Here is a 23,130-nt window from a genome sequence, read left to right on the forward strand (position 1 = left end):
AGTGTAAATGTCTACTCATCATATACGATTACAGTTTGCTCCGTGGCCGGCCCACGTGGTTATAGGCTCGTATTTGTATAATGACATTTTCACAATAAAGGTTTTTAAAAGAAAACATGGTAGTAGTATATACATTGGTAAAGTTTTTAATAATAGTCACTGTTTTAGAATCATTAAAAGGCAAGTGAAATAAAGCAGACCAATTACATGAAGGGTAAAAGGTATAATATGAAGGAACGCAGTAAAGATAAATGGTCAAGGGCTGTTGTGTTTTCTATTCCTGCAACATAAAGTGATCGATAAGAATCTCATATTCAGGCGTATCGGCGACTAAGACAGCAGGTCGACCCTCTTTTGCTCAACGGCTCCGTCATGGGACGAAGAAACGCTCTTTTTCTCGAAAAAAGAATATATTTTACTTGCAGGACAGTTGTAAATTTTCCGGGAAAGTACATTAGCCTGGAACATTATAACATATATTTAAGAAAAAATAATGTTCGGAAGTAATAAAAAGCGTAATTTTTAGGTCATATGACCAAGCCTTTCATCATTAGAATAAGAAAAGTAAAATGAACCAATGAAAAGTTTTATTAACAAGTCACATGACTTGTTATGCTTACGTTACGCGCTGCGCGCCCCGGATGACTTCCGGATGCGCTAACGCGGCGCGTCATATGACGCATTACGCGACAACGCAGGTCCAGAATATAGTCAAAATGTCTCCACCAACCAGCGGTTGGAACACAACCCCTTTCAGCAGGCTAAATAGTTCTGTTAAATGACAACAGAAGGGACAGGCAACAAGAAACATCAGTCAAAGAGGGGAGGGCTGGTTCTTCTCTACCGGGTTACATTGGGGCGCTACCGGAACTGATCGAATTGGTAGTCTACAGTGTTTCTGGATGTTTCAGACTGAAGCTGGGGTTAGCATGAGAGCAGTACCATTTCGTAGCTCCGTCGTGGCCATTCCGCAACCAATCATGGCAGCCGCTCTTTATCGTTATTTTGGGCGGGGTGGGTGGCGGAGCCGAGCTGTTTTGCAGCCATCATTGTGTGGAGTTCAGTTCATTTCACTAGTTTTGTATTTGTCATGAGGGGTTGTTCCTAATGTTTCTATTTTAGCGAGGTCAAAAAGAGATCCCGTTAGTGGCCTACTGATTTTGCTCGATTCCTTTTCTTTTTTTTTTTACACGATTTTTCGTTATCTGCAAAGACTAAACAGAGTATTGCGGCTCTGTGTTTGTTTGTAAATAGAGAATGAACCAAAGAGAACCAATTCTAAAACAGTAAATACTTGGATAACAATCAATCAAATGGAGAGAGAAGCAGGCACGACGTATTACAACGGGGGCAAAGGCCTGCGTTAACTACCCTTCACTATGTGCAAAGAGAGAGTACTCCTAATAGAAATGAGGGGGGGGCACCATTCAAAGCAGATCAGTGTGCATAAACACGAAAATGTTTTCACTTACCACGTACTTGACATTCGACAGCTTATGATATTTGCTATTAAAAAACCATTGAAATTCACTGGAAAAACCATAGGTTATAGACCATATATAGTTAGGAATTAGCATTTACAAAACCTTGAAAATTCACTGAAAAAACCATAGGTTATAGACCATATATAGTTAGGAATTAGCATTTAAAAAACCTTATTTTACTCACACAAAACCATTGAAATTCCATATATAGTTAGTTGCACTAACTATATATCGCACACCTGCAATCCACTGCTGATGATGTCACATATTACATCATTCATGACATGGTCAGTGACATCACTGATGACATCACTGATGACATCTCAAATGACATCACTGATGACATCACTGATGACATCTCATTTGACATCAATGACCACATCACTGATGATATCATTCATGTGACAATACAATGCATCTCCTCACATTTTAATATTACCTCTGTTTCACCCAGTGTTAAATACAGAGTATAATTTTTGAAACCATTGACACACCAATACTAGTTACTACATATGTACTCACTGATTCCTACGTCTACACACACATTCACTCATTCACCCATACAATCATTCATACATACAATCACTCATCTTTACAACACTATCATATGCACTCATACACCTATACAGACACTCACACTCTGCCACTCATCCATGGAGTTACTCACACACCTAGTCAGTCCTGTAAAGAATCAATCACACTTCCATTTTCTTGTCTATACAGTTAAACATAGAGCACCTTACATTTTCAAACATATACTAACACATACTTACTTTCTTATACAATCATTGATACAAGTACACATTGATCTGCACAGAGTCACACACCTCCCAGCCAGCCACACACACACTCAGTCTCCCATACAAATACTTGGACAATCAATCAATAACCCACCATATAGTTAATCATATAGCTACTGATCAACACATGCAGCAGTTTACAGAACAACAGACATAATGATGCACAAATTAAGACAGTTTAGTCACTAACCCATGCACTCAGTGAGACACATTTAATCACTCACTCATACATTCAGTCATGCACCTACTAAATCCTTCGTCCAGACAGTTATACATCTACTCATTCTTCAATATGTAAAACATATTTAAACTTTACAGAAACACACAGTCACTGGATGATGTCATCAGTGATGTCATCAGTGATGTCATTTGAGATGTCATCAGTGATGTCATCAGTGATGTCACTGACCATGTCATGAATGATGTAATATGTGACATCATCAGCAGTGGATTGCAGGTGCGCGATATATAGTTAGTGCAACTAACTATATATGGAATTTCAATGGTTTTGTGTGAGTAAAATAAGGTTTTTTAAATGCTAATTCCTAACTATATATGGTCTATAACCTATGGTTTTTTCAGTGAATTTTCAAGGTTTTGTAAATGCTAATTCCTAACTATATATGGTCTATAACCTATGGTTTTTTCAGTGAATATATATATATATATATATATATATACATATATATATATTACCTACTGGCGGTCGCCAGTAGGTATATATAGTTAGGATTTTTTCTCTATGGGTTTTTTGAAAATTCTATGTCTAATAACTTTGGCGTTTGTGGACGGAATTGGCTGAAATTTTCAGGAAAATGGCACATTTTGTTTCTGAGCAGCCCTTGAAAATTTGGGGGGGGTTCGTCCAGTGGGGGCCGAGAAAAAAGGGGGGTCCCAAAACGTGTTTTTAACATTGAGTTTTCCATAGGGCGGTTGGCCTCACTTTTAGCCCGAACGGCTGAATGGATTTGCACGAAACTTGGCAAAATTGTAGGGACTGGTAGCCCGATGTGCCTTTTGTAGGTCTCAATATATGTGCTCCAGTGGATTTTGAGAAATTAACGTTTAAAAAAAGATATATATCTGTAACAGCGGACCGGGCAGCGCTCTGGTTCGCGGACTTTTCGCGCAACGGAGCTTTGTGAAGCGAAGCTGATTGGTTCTCCGGCGTCTGTCAACATTCCAAACAGTCCGTAGCGGCCGCCATCTTGTCTCTCGGTAGGATCGAGAGACAAGAGGAGGTCAAAACAAAGGGGGAAATAACTATAAGGGGGCATAGTAGATCCTCGCTGACCCCCTAGGTTTGATGTGGAGGTTTTAAAAGGGCCCCGCGGGGCAAAAAAAAATAATAATAATAATAATTGAACGGCTGAATGGATTTGCACGAAACTTGGCAAAATATTAGGGACTGGTAGCCCGATGTGCCTTTGCTAGGTCTCAATATATGTGCTCCAGTGGATTTTGAGAAATTAACGTTCAAAAAAAGATATATATCTGTAACAGCGCTCCGCTTCGCGTAACGGAGGTTTGCGAAGCTGATTGGTCATTCTGTCACTGGGCTATAGTTGGGCTACATCTGGCTGATATTTGGGCTACATTTGTTTTTTTGTGTGTCTGGCGGCCATCTTTGGGCTACATTGGGCTACATTGGGCTTCATTGGGCTACATTCGGCTAATTAGCAAATAGCTCATCGCAAACTAGGAATGGTAAAGAATCGCTATTTATTCCTTAAAGTTCGCTATTTAGGAAATGCAAAAAACTTTGATGATATATATGGCGGTTCATCTCTAACAAGATAAGAAGCATAGGGATACATTTATGATGACTGGCGCATCACCAGGGATGTGTTAGTCATTCTGTGCCGCTGTTCCGTCACCTATGGTGTGCTGCATTTACATTGCGGCGCATCATGGGGCAAAAACAGCACAGATGCGTGATGTATCTGTGCCGTAAAGGTGGCGCATTGCTGGAGTTGTATCGCAAGTGTGATGAAGCTCCAGCAAGGGTCGGGGGTGCCCCTGTCGCAGGGTTTCTGTTCTCACACAGAACTGTGGACAGAGGATTGGAACCTCGGCGAATGCATTGCTGGAGTTGTATCGCAAGTGTGATGAAGCTCCAGCAAGGGTCGGGGGTGCCCCTGTCACAGGGTTTCTGTTGTCACACAGAACTGTGGACAGAGGATTGGAACCTCGGCGAATTAGGGTGCCCCAAAACTCACGTTAGTAATCAAAAACTCCTTAGCAAGCTAGGTACAGTGTCACATTGGATATAACAAACTCTCAATGTTTAGACAATCCAGAATATGAACTTATAGTACCTCAGGATACGTGGAACTCATGAACAGTCGGTCGTTATAGATTTCTTAGAAACCAGAACATGGAGTTAAGAAGAACAGATGTGTATTTGAAATGTTTATTTACTAATGCCGTCTTCTCAGGCGTAGTACCTTAGATAATAAAAGTACACATATTATCAGTAGCAAAATTACCAGCATAGTTACTAGTACATAAAAAGTGAATGGTGATAGTATGTTAACATGCTGTAAATGAATAAGAGTTAGCAACACTTATAAGCAGCCGCGGGCCGTGGAGGGAGTTACGGTGAGGCAGGGAGGCGGGGAGGGGGAGAAGCAGGGTGGAGAATACAAGTACACATATTATCAGTAGCAAAATTACCAGCATAGTTACTAGTACATAAAAAGCGAATGGTGACAGTATGTTAACATGCTGTAAATGAATAAGAGTTAGCAACACTTATAAGCAGCCGCGGGCCGTGGAGGGAGTTACGGTGGGGCAGGGAGGCGGGGAGGGGGAGGGGCAAGGTAGAGAGGGCTCCACCCTGCTTCTCCCCCTCCCCGCCTCCCTGCCTCACCGTAACTCCCTCCACGGCCCGCGGCTGCTTATATCTCACCCTCCCTAATACACATATTATATTATTTGCTAAGAAGGTCTCTTTGTGTTGGTTTAGGGCGTGCCCATACTTTAGTGTCTTAGATTTGAAGGAATCACATCACCATACACCAGCTCTCTCTTCATGTGAACCGCATCAACTGTTGTGTATGTGTGTTCGGCAAAGCAATATAAAACCCGCCTCATGCCCAGAATTGGCAGAAGTTGCACTTATGTTATGAGTATGAAGTCGTGGAGATCAGACCTCATAACAATTCTGTATCGTGTTGTTCTTGAAACTTTAGCACTCGCTGTACAGATATAGTTTAACAAGTAAAGCAGATAGTAGACCAATAACATATTATTCTCATGTAAACCACGATGAACTACTAGGTGGAAAGCTAAAGCAACAACTAAGTGTCGTGTGCAGAAGTTGCAAAAAAGGAAAAATGGCGTTTAAACCGGTAATGAGCCCATGCTAACTTAACACGGTGTAAAGATATCCAGGACCTAGATGACACCTCCTCATGATCCGGAAACGAACTGAATAAGATAATAGAAGTGCCATCTCATGAGAGCAGATTGCAAGTTTATATGTGGACGGTCCGCAAGGTAAAGCATTAAAAACTAGGAAAATTTAATGCTAAAGAAAAATAAAACAGCCAAGTACTTTATCGAGTCTTAAGCCAATAGGCAAGGTAAATAATAAAAACTTGACAAATAGGTCAATGAATTGTCAATGAAATGCTAGTACTCAGCATATCAAACATGAAAAAGGTCTATGACATAACTGTGTATGCAAAATAAGCTGCAACAGCCTCCAATAGGAAGTCACCGTCTTCATCCGAAAACAGTTCAGCCATCCAATTTAAAAGCGGAAAAGAACATACGTGCTCTCCCAGCACCGGATCCTCTATCACCATCAGAGGACAGCTCGGTGGGTTTTCAAGAAAGCTCTCTTCCAAGAAAGACTGTGCTGCCGCCAGTAAATTCCAGGGACCAAGTAGTCCATGCATCAATGCCACAGCCATAATCCTTTCGCCAGGACAAACCAACTCGTGAGTAATGATAGGAGTCATCAGCTGATTAAAGTCGACGTCAGGAGAAACCGGTCCGCAGAGACACAAATCAATGGCCCAATCGAAATCACAGGTCAGGCAGTGAAATACAGGCTGGACACAGGTGAAGTAGGAGAACCGAAAAGATAATCCATATGCCGTGCTTAATATCGCCAACGGCATTGTGCCATAATATTCTAGCATGCGATTGCGGAACAGTGTCAGCAGCTGCAGGGTCGGAGGTTGCATAGGAGGGACATCCATATTTAAAAATGTAAAAAAGCACAAGAGCGTCCGCTGGTAATGCAAGTAAAAATGCCAATCCACGAACCAGAGTGCAGAAAATACAATGAAAGGAAGCAGGGATGACTCCAAAGATTTTCTCAAATGAAGTCACGAGACCACTGGTAACAACTTTAAAAAAGTGCACCAGGGACTTTGTGGAGGATGCGTTAAAGATAGTCGGAAACATGTTGCTGAAATTGAAAGGCAAATGTTAATTGAAAAAGGTTTTGCACCTCTGTATGGGTGTTCGCTATGTGAAGTACGAAAGTTTCACGGGCCGAACTCAAGGCCACCTCTCTCTGAGACAAAAGAGCTCTTATTCTTGCCATGCCGTTGAAACGTGTCCCAAGGTTGGTATTTGTGGCCAGATTGAAAACTCCCTATGTTCATGTGTGGGAGGAAATAGAACATTTCTGCAGCAAATAACCCGTTCACTTACTGTTACGATAAAAGGAATACTTTTAATTAACTCAGAACAATCTTCATTATTGAGCATCAAATAACTACCATTTTCCAACAACTTGAACGTGGGGATGATAGCAGGAACTGGCGTGCCTTGCAACACGCAAGCCATATTTGGTCGGTGTTTGTTGCATGAACCGTGTAACTGTATGTGCCTACACATTAGTGAATGATCTGGCGTCTCAGTGCATTCCTCTCCATTCAGATAAACTTCTTGATCATCTTTGAAACATCTGTATGTGTATGGAAGCGACCAGACCTCATGAAGAAAAGCACTACCTAAAGGTTCATAACGACCTATTGGTATATATTTCATACAATTTGAAAACTTATATAAAGCAAAAGGCAGCGTTATTAAACCGTGGATAAGGCATGTTGCCAAAAAACCCGCAATCCTCTGCTGATGATGTCACTGAGCATGTCATGAATGATGTAATATGTGACATCATCAGCAGTGGATTACGGGTAATGGTATCTCTAGTTTACTCCCTTATAGCTGTCTTTCTTTTAACATAAGTGTCTGTTTCCTTCCCTTATACTTACTGTTTTTGGGTCGCTTCCGGTTCGCGTACCCGCGAGCGAACTGGGAAGCGAACTAAGAGAAATAGAGGTTGGCACAGTTCCAAATATTGTACCAATTTTTTAATAACGGGGAGGTAGTTCTGAAAAGAACTTTTTTTTTTATTTTTCTGAACATTTTTTTACTGTTTTTGAATTTTTCGGAACAGTTTTATATTTTTTTGGGTTTTTCTTGGAGGGGGCAATGAAAACGATTCATTGTAAAGGGCTCAACAGGAGCAACAAAACAAAAAAAAGAAGTATTTATTATTTTGGGCGTTTCGGACAAACTTGCATATGATAGTCAATAGCTCTGTTGATCAGAGTGATGCTTCTTTCTCCGTAGGAAATGAATCCATCGCAAAATACGCAGGTGTGTTTTACTTCACCAAATCTCATTTGTATATTTGGCACCATCTCCCTGCCCTCTGGTCCCGTTACTTCCGGTACAACAGATCTTCTGGCCATAATAGGGAGATTATCTAGGTCCTTCCGAAACTGTGCAGCACTGTAGTTGTTAGGATGCCACCTAGTCATATGGCGATGCATTGTGTAGTTTCCGAAACTGTATTTTTTGTCGGTCCCTCTGGACAGTCTATCTTGACATATAAGGCAAGTTACGTGTCTTGCATTTACTTTTTTCTGACCTTTGGGAATTTAAAAAAATTGCCAAATGAAGTTTTCTTTCCGGTGAGACGTCCTGGGCTGCTCAGGCAAAAACTGCCTCTCTTCGTGCTCGTCCTCCTGTTCCTCTTCTTCTTCTTCTTGTTGAATTACAACTTGAGCAGGTGGTCCACTCTTCCTTGGATGTGGTGGAGGTGGTGGGGAAGCACCAGCTGAAGCTACTAAAGAAGCCATTGCTCAGTGATCACAAAGGGTCTTTCTCTCACAATGATGAAAGTCAGAGTGAGGAAAGAAGGAGGGATTTTCATCATTTGGGAAAAACAAGAGTTCTCAACCAATCAAAAGTGTTCATTTTAGATTATATGACCTAGTCTTACATCATTAGGAAACCAAAAGTGAAATGAACCAATGAAAAGTGTTATTACCAAGTCACATGACTTGCTGTGTTTACGTTAAGCGCTTTGCAGGGCCTCCCGGTTTGCTTCCAGAAACCTGCGCTTTGCGACTCGCTTCGCGTACCAGTTCGCTAACGTAGCACGTCATATGACGTATCACGCGACAACGTGAAACGTCATGCGGACGGGAGGCGTCACGATGTTGTTTTGTAACGCGGCACTTGCGGTAAAGAAACGTTTACCGGCTCGCGGTCTATTTCGCGGCATCAAGGTCAGCTAACGGGAAGCTTCCCGATTCGCGAAGCGGGAACGAAGAAAAAAAAATATTTAAAAAAAAAATTATTCATAAACATATAAAATATATTTTTGGATTTAAAGAAGAATACATTTTACAGCTACAGATATTAGCTGTTAAAAAACCAATGAAATTCACAGAAAAAACCATAGGTTATAGACCATATATAGTTAGGAATTAGCATTTAAAAAACCTTATTTTACTCACACAAAACCATTGAAATTCCATATATAGTTAGTTGCACTAACTATATATCGCGCACCCGCAATCCACTGCTGATGATGTCACATATTACATCATTCATGACATGGTCAGTGACATCACTGATGACATCACTGATGACATCTCAAATGACATCACTGATGACATCACTGATGACAACATCCAGTGACTGTATGTTTCTGTAAAGTTAAAATATGTCTTACATATTGAAGAATGAGTGGATGTATAAGTGTCTGGATGAAGGATTTAGTAGGTGCATGACTGACTGTATAAGTGAGTGATTAAATGTGTCTCACTGAGTGCATGGGTTAGTGACTAAACTGTTTTAAATTGTGCATTATTGTGTCTGTTGTTCTGTAATCTGATGCATGTGTTGATCAGTAGCTAAATGAGTAACTATATGGGTTATTGATTGGTTGCCCAAGTATTTGTATGGGAGACTGAGTGTGTGTGTGGGTGGCTGGGAGGTGTATGACTCTGTGCATAGATGTGTGAGCAGATGTATGGGTTCAAAAGTGCATGTGGAAACAGCTGTTTGGGCAGTTGACTGTATGCATGAGTGTATTGGTGAGTGAATGGATATCTCAGTGCTACATGTCAAAGTAAGTACATATGTAAAACACAGTACATGTGATAGTTGACATATATAAATAACTGTGCATAAGAACCAGTGAATGTGTGAGTGGCTGTATGGATTATTGTGAACTTGTATCAGGGATTGTATAACAGAGTAAATATGTGTTATTATATGTTTCAATAAGTAAGGTGTGTATAACTATATAGTTGAGGAAATGGAGGTGTGATTGATTCTTTGCAAGACTGACTAGGTGTGTGAGTAACTCCATGGATGAGTGACAGTCTGTGAGTGTCTGTTTACACTGAGTGTATCTAAGGTTATATTAGAGTCTGAAGAGGTTCATCGTATCATCACATGAATGATGTTATCAGTGATGTGATCAGTAATGTCAAATGAGATGTCATCAGTGATGTCATCAGTGATGTCATTTGAGATGTCATCAGTGATGTCATCAGTGATGTCACTGACCATGTCATGAATGATGTAATATGTGACATCATCAGCAGTGGATTGCGGGTGCGCGATATATAGTTAGTGCAACTAACTATATATGGAATTTCAATGGTTTTGTGTGAGTAAAATAAGGTTTTTTAAATGCTAATTCCTAACTATATATGGTCTATAACCTATGTTTTTTTCTGTGAATATATATATATATATATATATATATAATCAGCTTGCTGTGTTGCCATAGACGACGAAGTACAGGAGCCTGGACCATAGGTAAGTGCAGTGTATAGTTTATTGGCAGCTCAACAAGACACAGCCATGACGCACTTCGGCACCATGAGGCCTTGATCACATGACGCGTATCACAGTTGGCGGCCAGCTTTTAAACCATTTTTTCACATGTATTTTAAAGTGACGGGTGCTAAAAAGACGCAAGGTGCATAAACATAGTAAAAATACTATTGCAAGGGCAGCTAATTAGAGTTCAGAAACGCAGTTTTTCTGCATAACATATTATAAATACATTTTTTTAAAGAAATCAATAGATCTAAAATAGCCACTATTGCTTAGAAAATTGTTTTGATTATATTGGTATAAAACATTTTGCTGATAGTCTAAAAAGTAATAGTTATAAACTAAAAGCAAGAATAGTAGATACTATATATATATCAGCTCCAGCGCTTGCAATAATTTTGCATGCATAGGCACTCACGGGGGTTGCTGAAAATGCACTTTTTATTAATAGCCGACGCGTTTCAGCAGTAGCTTTCTTTAGTGCTAAAAAGGTGTGTCAATATCAAATGTGCGGCGCGTCATTTTCAACAAGAATAGTCTTTCATGATTGGTGCTTGCAAATGGTGGTAGATGAAGAAGGACCCAATGATGTTCATTTCCACTTGCCGCCATATTTTTAAGATAATATTCCAATGAATAATAGTTTTAGCCATATCGACTTTTATACAAGGTAAGTATTATGGTATACAAAAGTCAAAGTTCTTACTCTTGAGGCATGCCTGCTGTTATTCAGGACGTTTTAGATGTTTATTCAACCACCATCACGTAGTGCATTGCAATCCCCTCACCAAGCCTCTGTTTGAAATCAAGATGAGTCCGCTGGCAGCAGTCAAATTACTGCGGACCTTGGATTTGAATAATCCACAACATCCAGTCGACGGAGACATCCTGCAGAGACGGTTCTTGCTCCTGCTACAAACCACTGCTTCTATAGCGCACAGCTACTATTAAGAGTGTCCCGGCACTTTTAGAGCTGCCAAAATGTATCATACAGAAGATCTGTCTGCACCTTGTTCACCACTAGAATCTGAATTAAAATATTTTCAATTTCTTTTGGAATTTGCCTTCCTCAGGTATAAGTCTGCTATATTCAGGTAGTTTATTCCAGAAGCTTGCTGCTTTAACGGTGAAAGAGGAGTCTCCCCTCCGCTGTTTCTGAAAGCGGGGAATCACAATGAGGCCCGCGGAACTGGAGCACGAAAGCCTCCCATGACAATATGGCTCAGTGCGTACATTTAGGTATCTTGGGCCCCTATTATGAAGGGCTTGATGTGTTAACAATGGTGCTTTGTACTTAATACGATGACAGACTGGCAGCCAGAGAAGTTTATCCCCGATAAGATGACACCAAGGCAAATTTCGGGATTTTAAATAGTAAACGGACAACCAAATTCTGCATGACCTGTACTCGCTGGATCAAATAATCAGGGAGACAGAGGTATAGGACATTGGCGTAGTCCAGTCTAGATAGAATCAGTGACCTGACCACTGTTACTTGGGTCTCATATGGTAGCAGGTGAAGAGATTTCTTCAACATGTGAAAAATCCAGAAACATGATTTCACCACTGCAGACACCTGTGTTTGGAAAGAAATATGGTCATCAAACAGCACACCCAGGTTTCTGGCCAACGCCGTTGGAGGGTATCGGGGTGATACATTATCGGGCCAAGCTCCAAGCCAGCCAGGAAGAGGATCCCCTTCCAAACAATAAGACTTCTGTCTTATCTGGATTACACTGTAACCTGTTAACCTTCAGCCAATCTATCAGTGCCACCAGACAGCTAGCAAAAACAGCCCTTGAGTTCATGGAATCCCCATCATACATAAGCAGATGCTGGGTACTATCAGTTTATGAGTGATCTTCATGTTAAGGGATTCCACCAAATATGCAAAATGATACAAGTAAAGCAAGGGTCTGACGGAGGAACCTTGCGGCACCCCACATTTCAATACTTTACCTCCTGAGGCATACTGCTTCATCCATACCATCTGCTCGCGTCCTTTGAGGAAAGAGCCTAGCCAACTCAGTGCAGAGCCTGTTACTCCCAAATGCCCTAGCCTGTGCCGCAAGATGTTATGGTCCACAGTATCAAATGCTGCTGACAGGTCTAGCAGAGCCAGAGCCACATTGAGTTTTGAGCCAGAGAAACTTGAGGGACTCAGAAACGTCTAATAATGTGGTCTCAGTGCTGTGGCGGGATCTAAATCCAGATTGAGAGGGGTGAAGCAGGTTGTTTCCCATCAAAAAGGTAGCGAGTTGGTGATTTACCAACTTCCCCAGCACCTTTGAGGCTGTGGAAGGAGAAACACTGTCCTAAAATTATCGAAGTATTCAGGAACATCATTTGCTTTTTAAAATAAGGGAATCACCCTAGCTTTTTTCCAATCATTATGTATGTCACCTGAGTGGAGGGAGATAGCAAATAGCATCTGTTACAACGGAGCAATGAGATCTGAAATATACTTCAATATGCAAGGGGTTATGGGAACTACTGGTGACCCTGACCTGCAATTCAAAAAACAGGTTGCCACGCCCTCCATGCAACAAAATAGAACAGACGGTGGACCACCGTTCCTGCACTTCTACACCAGTTTCACCGTTCTGTATCGGTCCCAAGCACTATCCCAGGCAACCACCGTCTTATGATGCCACTGTACTCTAGATCCTTAACAGATAAATGAAGGGGGTGCGTAGGATTAAAGAAGTCCAAGGATTGGCAATGGAATTTTCAAAGTTCTTATTTATCAAACTTATACGAAGGTTCAAAACCGAAAATTCAGCCAACGCGTTTCGTTCTCTAAAGAGAACTTCGTCAGGGCTTCTAAGGGCAATAACCCGTACGAAGGAGGAATGTAGATTAACCAAATATCAAATAGTTATGCAGACAAAATGCGATATCACATAAAACCTGAAAAAGGACAGGAATCCAATGACCATATCGTATTCTTTATACAGTGATGAAAATACGGAAGGTCATGACCCCCCTCTCAAAATGATGACATCAAGTTCTATTAATCAGAGATGTAAAAGTGTTCAAAATCTGAACTGTAAGGACGCAAAAGTGCAATGAAGCGAATGCTCCAGGCACCAACTCTGAAGTACGCAGGGAATTATCCCACAGCCAATTAAGGCCCAAAAGGCCAGGAAACCAACGAATAAAGGACTTTGATAAAAATTACCATGCAAAGTGAAGTTGGCATAGGAGATACATTTAGATGCTAACACTTGATCCATGGATGAAATAAAATCTCCTGCATATACTGTGGGCGATAGACTAACATCTCAGACAAACAATGCTGTCCGTCAATGGCTAAGCTAAGGTCCAAGGTTTCATTTCCTTTTAGTGTGCCTTGTATAAGTTAGGAGATGCTGAAATAAAAAAAGTACAAGTACAAGCCACATTTACATTCACTAAAAATTGTTTGATTTTGCTTCTTAATATTGTTGTGGAGAAAATATTTGTCTTCGTGTTTCTTTTTGATTGTGATTCATTTAGCAATATAATGAAAAATGAAACTAAAAGACCAAAATAAATGTATTAGCAATGATGTGCACTAAGAGCTAGTGGTTACAAATGTTAAAAAGAATAATACAAATATATTTTACACTGGCAATTAATTTAAATTTGTTGTACAAGAATAAAGAGTAACACAGCATCTACTGCAGAACAATTACATTGGGCTATGGCAGATAGATCCATTATTAATGCATTTATCTTTTGTAGGAGTGTTATGTACAACAAGAACCAATTATTTCTTCAAGTATAAAACAATGAGAGCATGAGAGATAAAGGGAAAAGGGGAGGCCATCCATTATAAGGAATAAAACACCCCAAGTGTTCAGAGTGATGGGATTGCATTTTACCCCCAGGACTAGTACCTTAAAAAATGTCCTCGACCTAACTGCAACCTACTTGTCCTCCGTCTCTAAAAGCGGAGCAAATGTGGCAAGATAACAAGATTTAAAGGCTTCTTTATTGCTCATTAACTTTGTAAGCAATAAAAATGCCTTTAAATCTTGTTATCTCCGTTTTCACATATGGAGGACAAAAGTTGGTTTGTTTTCCTACTCGCCAGAAAGGGCGAGTAGGACCTAAAAACAGCTCGACCTTGTTAAATTTAGCTCGACTATGCGAATGGTCAAGTGGAATTTTCGACCCCTGACTACACCCAAAGAACCAGTACAGAAAGTTGAATGCTCTCGCAAATTTTCTGTCAAATTAGCACAAGATGGTGATCCAAGTAGGTGGGGTAATTGTGCAAATAGTGTCAACATGATGTTTCTTTCAATGATAAGGTATTTAAGAGCATCCCTGTATTAATGTGGGATACATTCCTACATCTTCCATCATATATATATATATATATATATATATATATATATATATATATATATATATATATATATATATATATATATATGTGTGTGTGTGTGTGTGTGTGTGAGTCTGTGTGTGTGTGTCATGTGATCAAGGCTCGTAGGAGCAGAAACGTTATGGCGGCACAGCAATAAACGAATGAAGTAACTGACATCTTGGGTCTGTGTCCTTGTTTGAAAGCTGATTTATTGGAATACGCGGAGTGAGGTGATATATATATATATATATATATATATACATATATATATATATATATACATATATATGTGTGTGTTTGTGTGTATATATGTATATATATATATATTGTTTGATATTTTGATGCCTTATTTTAAGTTTATATATCCGTATTTTATGAGGCACACACTCTCCTAACAGGTTATTATTGGGTGATATTGTTACCCTAGTTTTAACATTTCTGTATTTCAGGGACCTATACTCTTGTAACCTGTAGCATGGTCCTATATAACATACTCTGTCTCTCCCTGGGACACGCTCACACTGTATAACACTGTGAATAAACTAATAAACAAATACAATCCCAATGAGGGATACTGTGAATTGGGTCCCTCCTCTGTGAACAAACTCTTAAATAATCAAACGCTGTAGGCTTAGCTGATCAATAGAATTGTTGTTTGCATCACATGACTCTTTAGGGTTAAAGGTAACGTACTGATCGGAAGAAGGCACCTGTAATAAATCTGATTGGTCATGTTACCTTGTTTGACTGGTGAGCCGAAAGCCCACAACAGATTCCTTATTTAGTCCGATTGCTTCAATGTAGATGATGTCATCGACGCAGGGTTCAGTTGCAACTAACATTATTGGAAACTTCCAAATACCTCCTGTAACACACTGGACAACCAATGTTGCTCCATGCCTATAAAACAAAAAACGTGTTGCTCATTACAAAGCAGCAATATACAGTAAAATGCCTTCAAAGTGCCTACTCTGTGGACTAATAGAAGGGTGCAAATCACATATTGATGCAACCATGTGGGTTAGCCAAATACCCACATCAATAAACAATACGGTCTATTTAGACGTAGAACGCATTGACTACAGCTTGTGCAAATCACGAAAGACCAATTGGTTTTAGAATGTCTTCTTTGCAATCACAAACAATTTCACATTTTCTGTTTACCCATTATTACAATTATGGGACTAAATTACTTGAGCATTACTCTGATTTCTCAGTTTGTTGTTATGGGGTTGTCAGTTACGTATAATTTCTCAGTTACGTATAGATTTGAAACGGAATTCATTTTTTTGTTACACTTAAACAATTGAAAATTATATCATTTAAATAATGTTGCTTTAAATTAGGCACACCATTAAGTAGCGGGTAACAGGATGGATCGAACTGAAAGATAATGTTCGATTTGTTACATGTAAAAGAGCCAAAGAGGAGAGTGATAGTAAAAGCTCAAGCAGAGAGTGCTGGACGGCAAACAATTCCTCATTGGGTATATGCGTTGATACGTGGAATGAGATTTTTGTTGTTGTCGTTTTGTAGTACATTTCACCTGCATTCCTCTCTTTTTTCAGTCCAAGGCAGGCGGGTGCGGAACTACCCTCCTGATGAGGATTTGCCAAAGCAAATTTAGTTGTCAGAGGGTCCTTAGTGAGAGCATAAAGTAATATGGTATATGGATTAAATATTACAAGTAGGTGTTATGAACACACTTCATTCACTTATTGTGCGGAATGCTCCCCATTTCTTTCTACACCAAGATATCTGCAAATTGACCTATCGATTAGTAGAGGTTTGCCATCCCATATTATATAATAACCCTTTAATTTTGCTAGCGTTCTTTTTGATTTCCTTGTTTTCCCCTGCCACCTAGTACATCAGTACCAACTACTGATGATGAGGCACACACGGTTGGAGATGGCTGCCAAAGAGATCCACGCCTCTCCGTAGCTTCTGGGTTTCCTGCTCCCTTTGGCCCCTCCTTCTTGCTACACGATGGCTGATGGCGGCAGCAGCTCTGGACCGTAGCTGGGCGTTTGGATGATCGCCTCACTTCCATGTTTTTCGGGAGCCTTTCACGGTGCGAGTAAGCGGAAAATATTAGCCTGCTGACGCTGGCTGACGCTGGCTGACGCTGGGACATCGCTGAACCCCCCTGGTCTGTATCACGCATCACGCCCCACAACATTAAACTTTGCTGAATCGAGAGCAGTGTTTGGGGATTTTTTTGTACCGGTATTACGGAGGGTAAATCACCACATTGGAGTATTAAAATAACGGCTGCCTTCCTCGCTATTTTTTCTGATAACTGGAGCCCATAGTGTAACGGCTGCTGGCAGGCAGGACTACAAGACCCATAATCCCTTTGTGCTTGCAGCCTTACTACTGCGGATATAGGGAGCTGTGACTGCTTCCATCTGGACTGGAATGGGGAAACAGCTAACAGCCAGAGCGAAGGCCAGAATTCGCCGCCAGCAGGCTAAAGAGGGTGTTGAGGCGGTTAAAAGGGCTGATATGGCGTTGGATAAAGAGAATAAGGAAGGCTCTACCGCTGATGCTACGGTAAGCTCTGGGGATGAGGAGCCTCCGGCTGTTCAGTTCATTCCTCGGATTGAGCCTGAAAAATCCGGCAGCTCTGAGCCCCAGGAGGGTTCAGAGGCGCTGCTAATCGATGTAGATGTGGATGCGGATGCGGATCAGTCGGTTACCGCAGAAGATGGGACTCTGGCGTGCTCTGACAAAGGGGGATACCAGATTCCTCCCACTAATACGAAATCAGCTGGGTTGACTAAAACGTCGAAACAGTATCCGCTGTTTGAGAAGAGATCTTTAGTCACTGTTCCCAATAAAGCATTTAGTCCTGATACTGTGAATTCCTGTAAAAAAATACCCTCTTTAAGCAAATCGGATCACCCAGGGTCTTCGTTAAACTCTGCTAGACTGGTTGAGACTGAGATTGAGGATATTACTGTAATTAACCTTTTGCAGCCTATTATAGAAATCCCCACTGTTCGTGATGAAAGCAGTAACAAGATCTCCTTCCCAGCCACATCGGAAACTCCACAACTCAATCTAAGTCCTGCTGGAACTGCTAATGTACGGAGCTTAAGTCTGGGCAGTGGTATGGATACAACTGGGGAGTTTCAAATGTCAGTAAAAGATATGCTGAATTTGATCTTAAATGAGGTGCGGGAATTAAAACAATCTCAGACAAAAGAATTGGCAGTAATAAGTCTCCATCTGGATAAAATTGAAGACTCTATGGCCTCTTTCCCTGCTCGTCTCCAAGAAGCTGAGACCAGGATTTCTGGCTTAGAGGACAGCGTGATAGAGATGAAAAAAGATATCTCAACTGTGTCAAAATCTGCAAGAGATTTGGAATACCATCTTGATGAGTTGGAGAACTATAATAGGAGGTCAAACCTCAGAATAGTGGGCGTACCAGAAAATATTGAAGGCGCTGACATGAGGCAGTGGATTACATCCTTTTTTCGTCAGGAGGTAATCCCTGAGTTTAAGGGAGACTTGACAATTACTCGTGCCCATAGAGTGCCGGCCCGTCAGCCTACTAACTCTACATTTCCTCAGACTATTTTGGTTAATTTTGCGGACGTGCGAGTTAAGGAAAATATTCTTTCTGTAGCATTTAAAAAGAGACAATTTGCTGCTAATCCTACGACTAAATGTAGGATTTTTTCTGATATGTCTGCAGTGGCTGCTAAGCGCAGGAAGGAATTTGTTAAGATTTTGCAGCTGTTTAAAGATAAGGGCGCGCAAGCTATGATTGCACAGCAATCAAAACTTAAAGTTTTGGCTCGGGGGAAATTCTATATGTTCACTAATGTTGAGGAAGCTCGGGAGCTGCTCGGGCAAATCCCGCAGGGATAAAAATGTATCTGTTGCTGTGAAGTTTCGCTATCTATATTTCTGAGAAAAAGAGTTTACATCCGCTTCTTTTTTGCTCGTTTTTCTCTTTACTTTCTCTCTTTTTTCTCCTTTTTATATGTTTTTATTTCTCTGTATATACGCAGCTCTACAAATATGGAGGGGTAGACTGGGAAAAGGAAACCACTGGGTCAAGGGGTGCAATAACAAGGCACCCTTATGTTAGGGGTTAACGCCTGTTGGCCAGCGTGGGAAGGTGGGAGAGTAGAGCAGGGCCACAGGGTTGGGTTCAGGGGTTGGGTGTGGGAGCCACTGAGGTGGCAGTGGGAGAAAATGAAAAAAATTGAAGTTCTTTTGGGTACAAATGGGAAATTCGAACAGAATGAACAGAATGGAAATACAATGATGTCTGAAAGGTTTTTCTTTCTCTTTTTTATAAAAAAAATAAATGTCTAATAGGGGGCTTAAAATTATTTCATTTAACGTTAATGGGTTGAATAACAGAAAAAAAATGCGTGCCATAGAACTGTGGATCAAAACAGAGAACCCGGATGTTGTGATGATACAAGAGACTCATATTGCAGCTGCAAAGATTGATGCTTTCTCTATGTTCAAATTTTGGGCCATGTACCTGGGATTTTCGTGTTCCATAGAAACTAAGCGGGGTGTTGCTCTTTTCATAAATCGAAATTTAGAACCAGATATCTTGCAATGGGAGGAAGGTGGTATGGGACGCTGGTGTTGGGCTACTTGTTTAGTGAAAAATAGAATCAACCCTATTACTTTTGTATGCTTTTATGCTCCACTGGATGACTCTGCTCAAATTTATGAGGGCCTGTTTCAATCATTACTTATGGTTCAAGGCGATATAGTAATTGGGGGAGATTTTAATATTCTTATGGATTTAAGGCTAGATTCAACTACCCCATCCAGAAAACATTTAAAGCCCAAATCACGTAGATCTATCTTAAATAATAAAATAATATTAGATCTTTCTGACCCTTGGCGTCTGAAAAACCCGCAAAAAAAAGAATTCTCGTGTTGGTCTGGGAGACATAAAACTTTTTCACGTATTGACTTTTTTCTAGCCTCTAGGCGATTAAGTTTTTCTTACCAAAACTTCCTGCATAATGGGTTTTCCGACCATGCGATGCTAGTCATCGAATTTGAGACAGGTAAAGATATCAGGAGTCCTAAAAGATGGCAATTTAATAAAATTTATCTACAAAATGATCTATGGGTTTCCCATTTGAAATCTGAGATTGTATATTTTATTTTGCGAAACCAGGATACAGCTCCTCTCCATATTATATGGGACTCAATGAAAGCCTTTATTCGTGGGGTCATAATCAGTAAGGACGCAAGGGAGTGGTCTATTATTAAACAAACTAGGAAACGATTATATGAAAGCATACATTCATTGACTCTGTTGCAGCAATCAAATCCTTCTAGAATAATAAATAGTAAATTAAATGCAGTAAAACGAGAATTAAGCGCAAATTTCTTTAAGCAGAGTGAAGAACAGTTTCGACGACAGTCTCAGAAAATTTACGAGGAGAACAATTTTACTGGCAAATTTCTTGCATGGCAGGCGAAAGAGCAGTCTGCGGCGAACCAGATCCGTTCAATAATTTGACCGATTACACATATTGAGACTTCAGAGTCTGTCCCAATTGGTAATATAATGCTCTCACATTATCGGAAGATCTATACTCAGCAGCAAAATGTAGAGCACTTAAATCTTACTAATTTTTTTAATAGATACGAACTACCTAGCTTGTCGCAGGTTGAGAAAGAGGCAATGATTTGCCCATTCACTCTGCTCGAATTGGAATCGGTAATTAAGGAACTCCCAACAGGCAAAGCATGCGGGCCAGATGGTCTGAGGAAAATTGAATTTTGCCTTGTCATGTGTGCCTACGTGTTCCCCATCCTATGTTATATGTACATGATCGATATGCATATATCCCCTTATGACCGAATAAAGACGCAATTATAGTTGTGTCCAACGTTAGTATGTCAGTTATCCGGTCTCCGTGAAAGCAACGAGTATTAGGCCTATGTTGCCCACGTTTTACATTATGCACGTTAATTCATCGAACTGTCCCCGTTTCTAGGCCTCAAAGGGCCTGAACACCAGATTCAAACTCCAGTCTCCTGAAACCACTCCGAGGAGCGATGCAGCCCCTCCCGCATCCCTGACTCCTCGCTTACTTCTTGCCGCGCAGCGCGGTGCCCGGCCTGGCTCTGCCTGCCTGTCTGCCAAGAATATGTTATGCCTACAGTTATCAGTTCAGCTCTCCGTCTTCACATTCCTAAGCTAACGAACCGCATAAACATCTTCAGCTATAGTCTAGTCTCTCTGTCTCCATGCAAGAGAATTACTGAATTAATATCCATGGAAGATTCATAGCACACGCAATACATGAAGAATATATGCATGCACCAGCCTTAGTGTCAAGTAGCCTTTACCCTGATGACTTTTAGATTCTATCAACATGTTCTCCAAACACCAGATACCAGATATGATATAGGTACATGTCGTCCTGACATCCCAGACTTTAGTCTCCTCTTCTAGTGCAGAAGTCAGAGCCCCCAGCTCTCCCTAGTTACACGTCATGGCCCGTTTGCGCGCACCACTAGCTTAAAGGTTCCAGCTGCCCAGGTAGCCCCCTCCATGTATCCACCCATTATGACACTTCTGTGACGTTTTCATCACATGTCTACGTACACGCCTTCTTTGTACGCCCATTTGTTCTTATCTTACGTTTGTCACTTGTTACGCCTACTGTATTCAATGCAATTGTAATGTTTTCCTATATATACTATGTACTGTTAATAAGACGTTGCAGCTGCCATTCCATGCCATTCTATTTCAGGCTGTTCCGATCCTGTCCCTTCCCTTATGCCTGATTAAAGCCTGTTCGACTCAGATACCCCGGATCCTGCCTCTTATTTATTGAGCTATCTGTTTTATTTTATGCATAGAAAAATAGTACCAGTAATTAATTATTTATTTACCACATAATGGCGCCCGAATAGGGACGAGCCCCTTCCCCACGCGCCGGTGATGTAACGCAGGCCCCCTGACCCTTCTACAGCCGTGACGGAACCTCTACTGCGCACCGGCAGATATTTCTGCTCAAGTCTCCCTCAGGCCCACGGAGGAGACGGAGACTGCGGTCCGGCATCCAGACGAGGAGGTGAGGAATGCGGTTCGTCCCGACCAGAGCCCAAGCCGAGAGAGCAAGGTCCGAGGTATCCGGAGGCCCACCTGTTTCTGAAGCCCGAAGTTCGAAGCGCATGCGTAGTAACCAGACGTCGTAGCAGTCCAGTCCAGTCCGAGGCCTTCAAGTTTTGCTTCCCGGTGAGTACCGTTGCTGGGGGAGTATCTAGACGGGGTCATTAGTTTGTCTCCGGTCCGATGGGTTTGGGTACACAGATCCAGTCCGACGTGTCCATCTAGGTGGATACGGTATGACGTGTCTCTTTATGAGACCGGTATGTTCTGTACTGTTTTAGCAGTGCATCCAGTAATTCTAGTAAGTCCGTTTCTCGAGAAATTCAAGTGTTATGTTCCTCAGTGTATCAGGTAGTATTCTGTTCGAACTGTTATTAATCTATTTCTATGTCGTGGTATGAGTGATTTGTTTGCCATTTCATTACTGTGATTATTGTGTATTGTGTTAATTCAAGTACGATTCAAATATGCCTCTGTTTTCAAAGTTATGTCAGATAAAAACCAGAAAAGGGTTACTCGAAGAAGCAGTCCCTGTCCCTCCTAGGGACAGTCCTGGGCACTTTATGTATCACAAGCATGGCTTAGATGCCATATTATATCTAGACTTATGGGTGGATTATACAAATAATCTTGAAGAGAAATATAGATGGCCTGTATCAGGTACATGGGATGCCGAGTGCATCATGCGAGTAGAAGAAGCATTATGGAAAAAGAAAGCCAGACAGTCCCAGAAAGATGCCATTGAGTTATGGCGCAAAGAATCTCATAGAAGAACCGAAAAAGAATTTAGAAAAGCAGAATTAAGTAGAGAATCCTCAGAAAAAGCCCAAGAAAGGGAACTTCTAGAAGAAGGTGAACGAGTTAGAGCAGAACAATCAGACAGACAGAGAAATGCCCTAATTAAAGGTATGTACCCTCTTCTTGCCGAGGGCTTGCCGAAGGCAACCCCGGAAGCACCCCATAATTTACCGCCACCATTAGTCCCGACTAAACTGCGTCATAAACCGACTGCAGCTGAAATTTTCCTTTCGTCCTATTTAGACGACACTGTCCCAGAATAGGCTAATACAGATCCTACTCCGCCAGTCCAAGTTCAAGTCCAGCCTCCTGTTAATGTAATTCCTGTGCCTCCAGTCGTCGGTCCTGTCCATGCGCCAGTTCCCCAGGATCAACCCACATTACGTACTCCTACTGTACCAGTCACTTTACCAGCACCCGCACATTCAGTATTAGTTAACGATTCCAGTTCAGGAGGAGCAG

The 23,130-nt window shown here is 41.1% G+C and overlaps 1 protein-coding gene across 1 annotated transcript in view; it reads right to left on the reverse strand.

Annotated features, from left to right (window-relative positions):
* Positions 1 to 23,130, reverse strand: part of CFAP47 (cilia and flagella associated protein 47) — a 2,858,849-nt gene that overhangs the window by 371,476 nt on the left and 2,464,243 nt on the right. The window contains exon 62 of the mRNA XM_078657910.1: positions 15,489 to 15,650. Within this exon, the coding sequence (XP_078514036.1) occupies positions 15,489 to 15,650 (162 nt within the window). The remainder of the gene's footprint in view (positions 1 to 15,488; positions 15,651 to 23,130) is intronic.

This window comes from Lissotriton helveticus, chromosome 8 (genome assembly GCF_964261635.1).
Source record: "Lissotriton helveticus chromosome 8, aLisHel1.1, whole genome shotgun sequence".
NCBI classification, from domain to species: domain Eukaryota; kingdom Metazoa; phylum Chordata; class Amphibia; order Caudata; family Salamandridae; genus Lissotriton; species Lissotriton helveticus.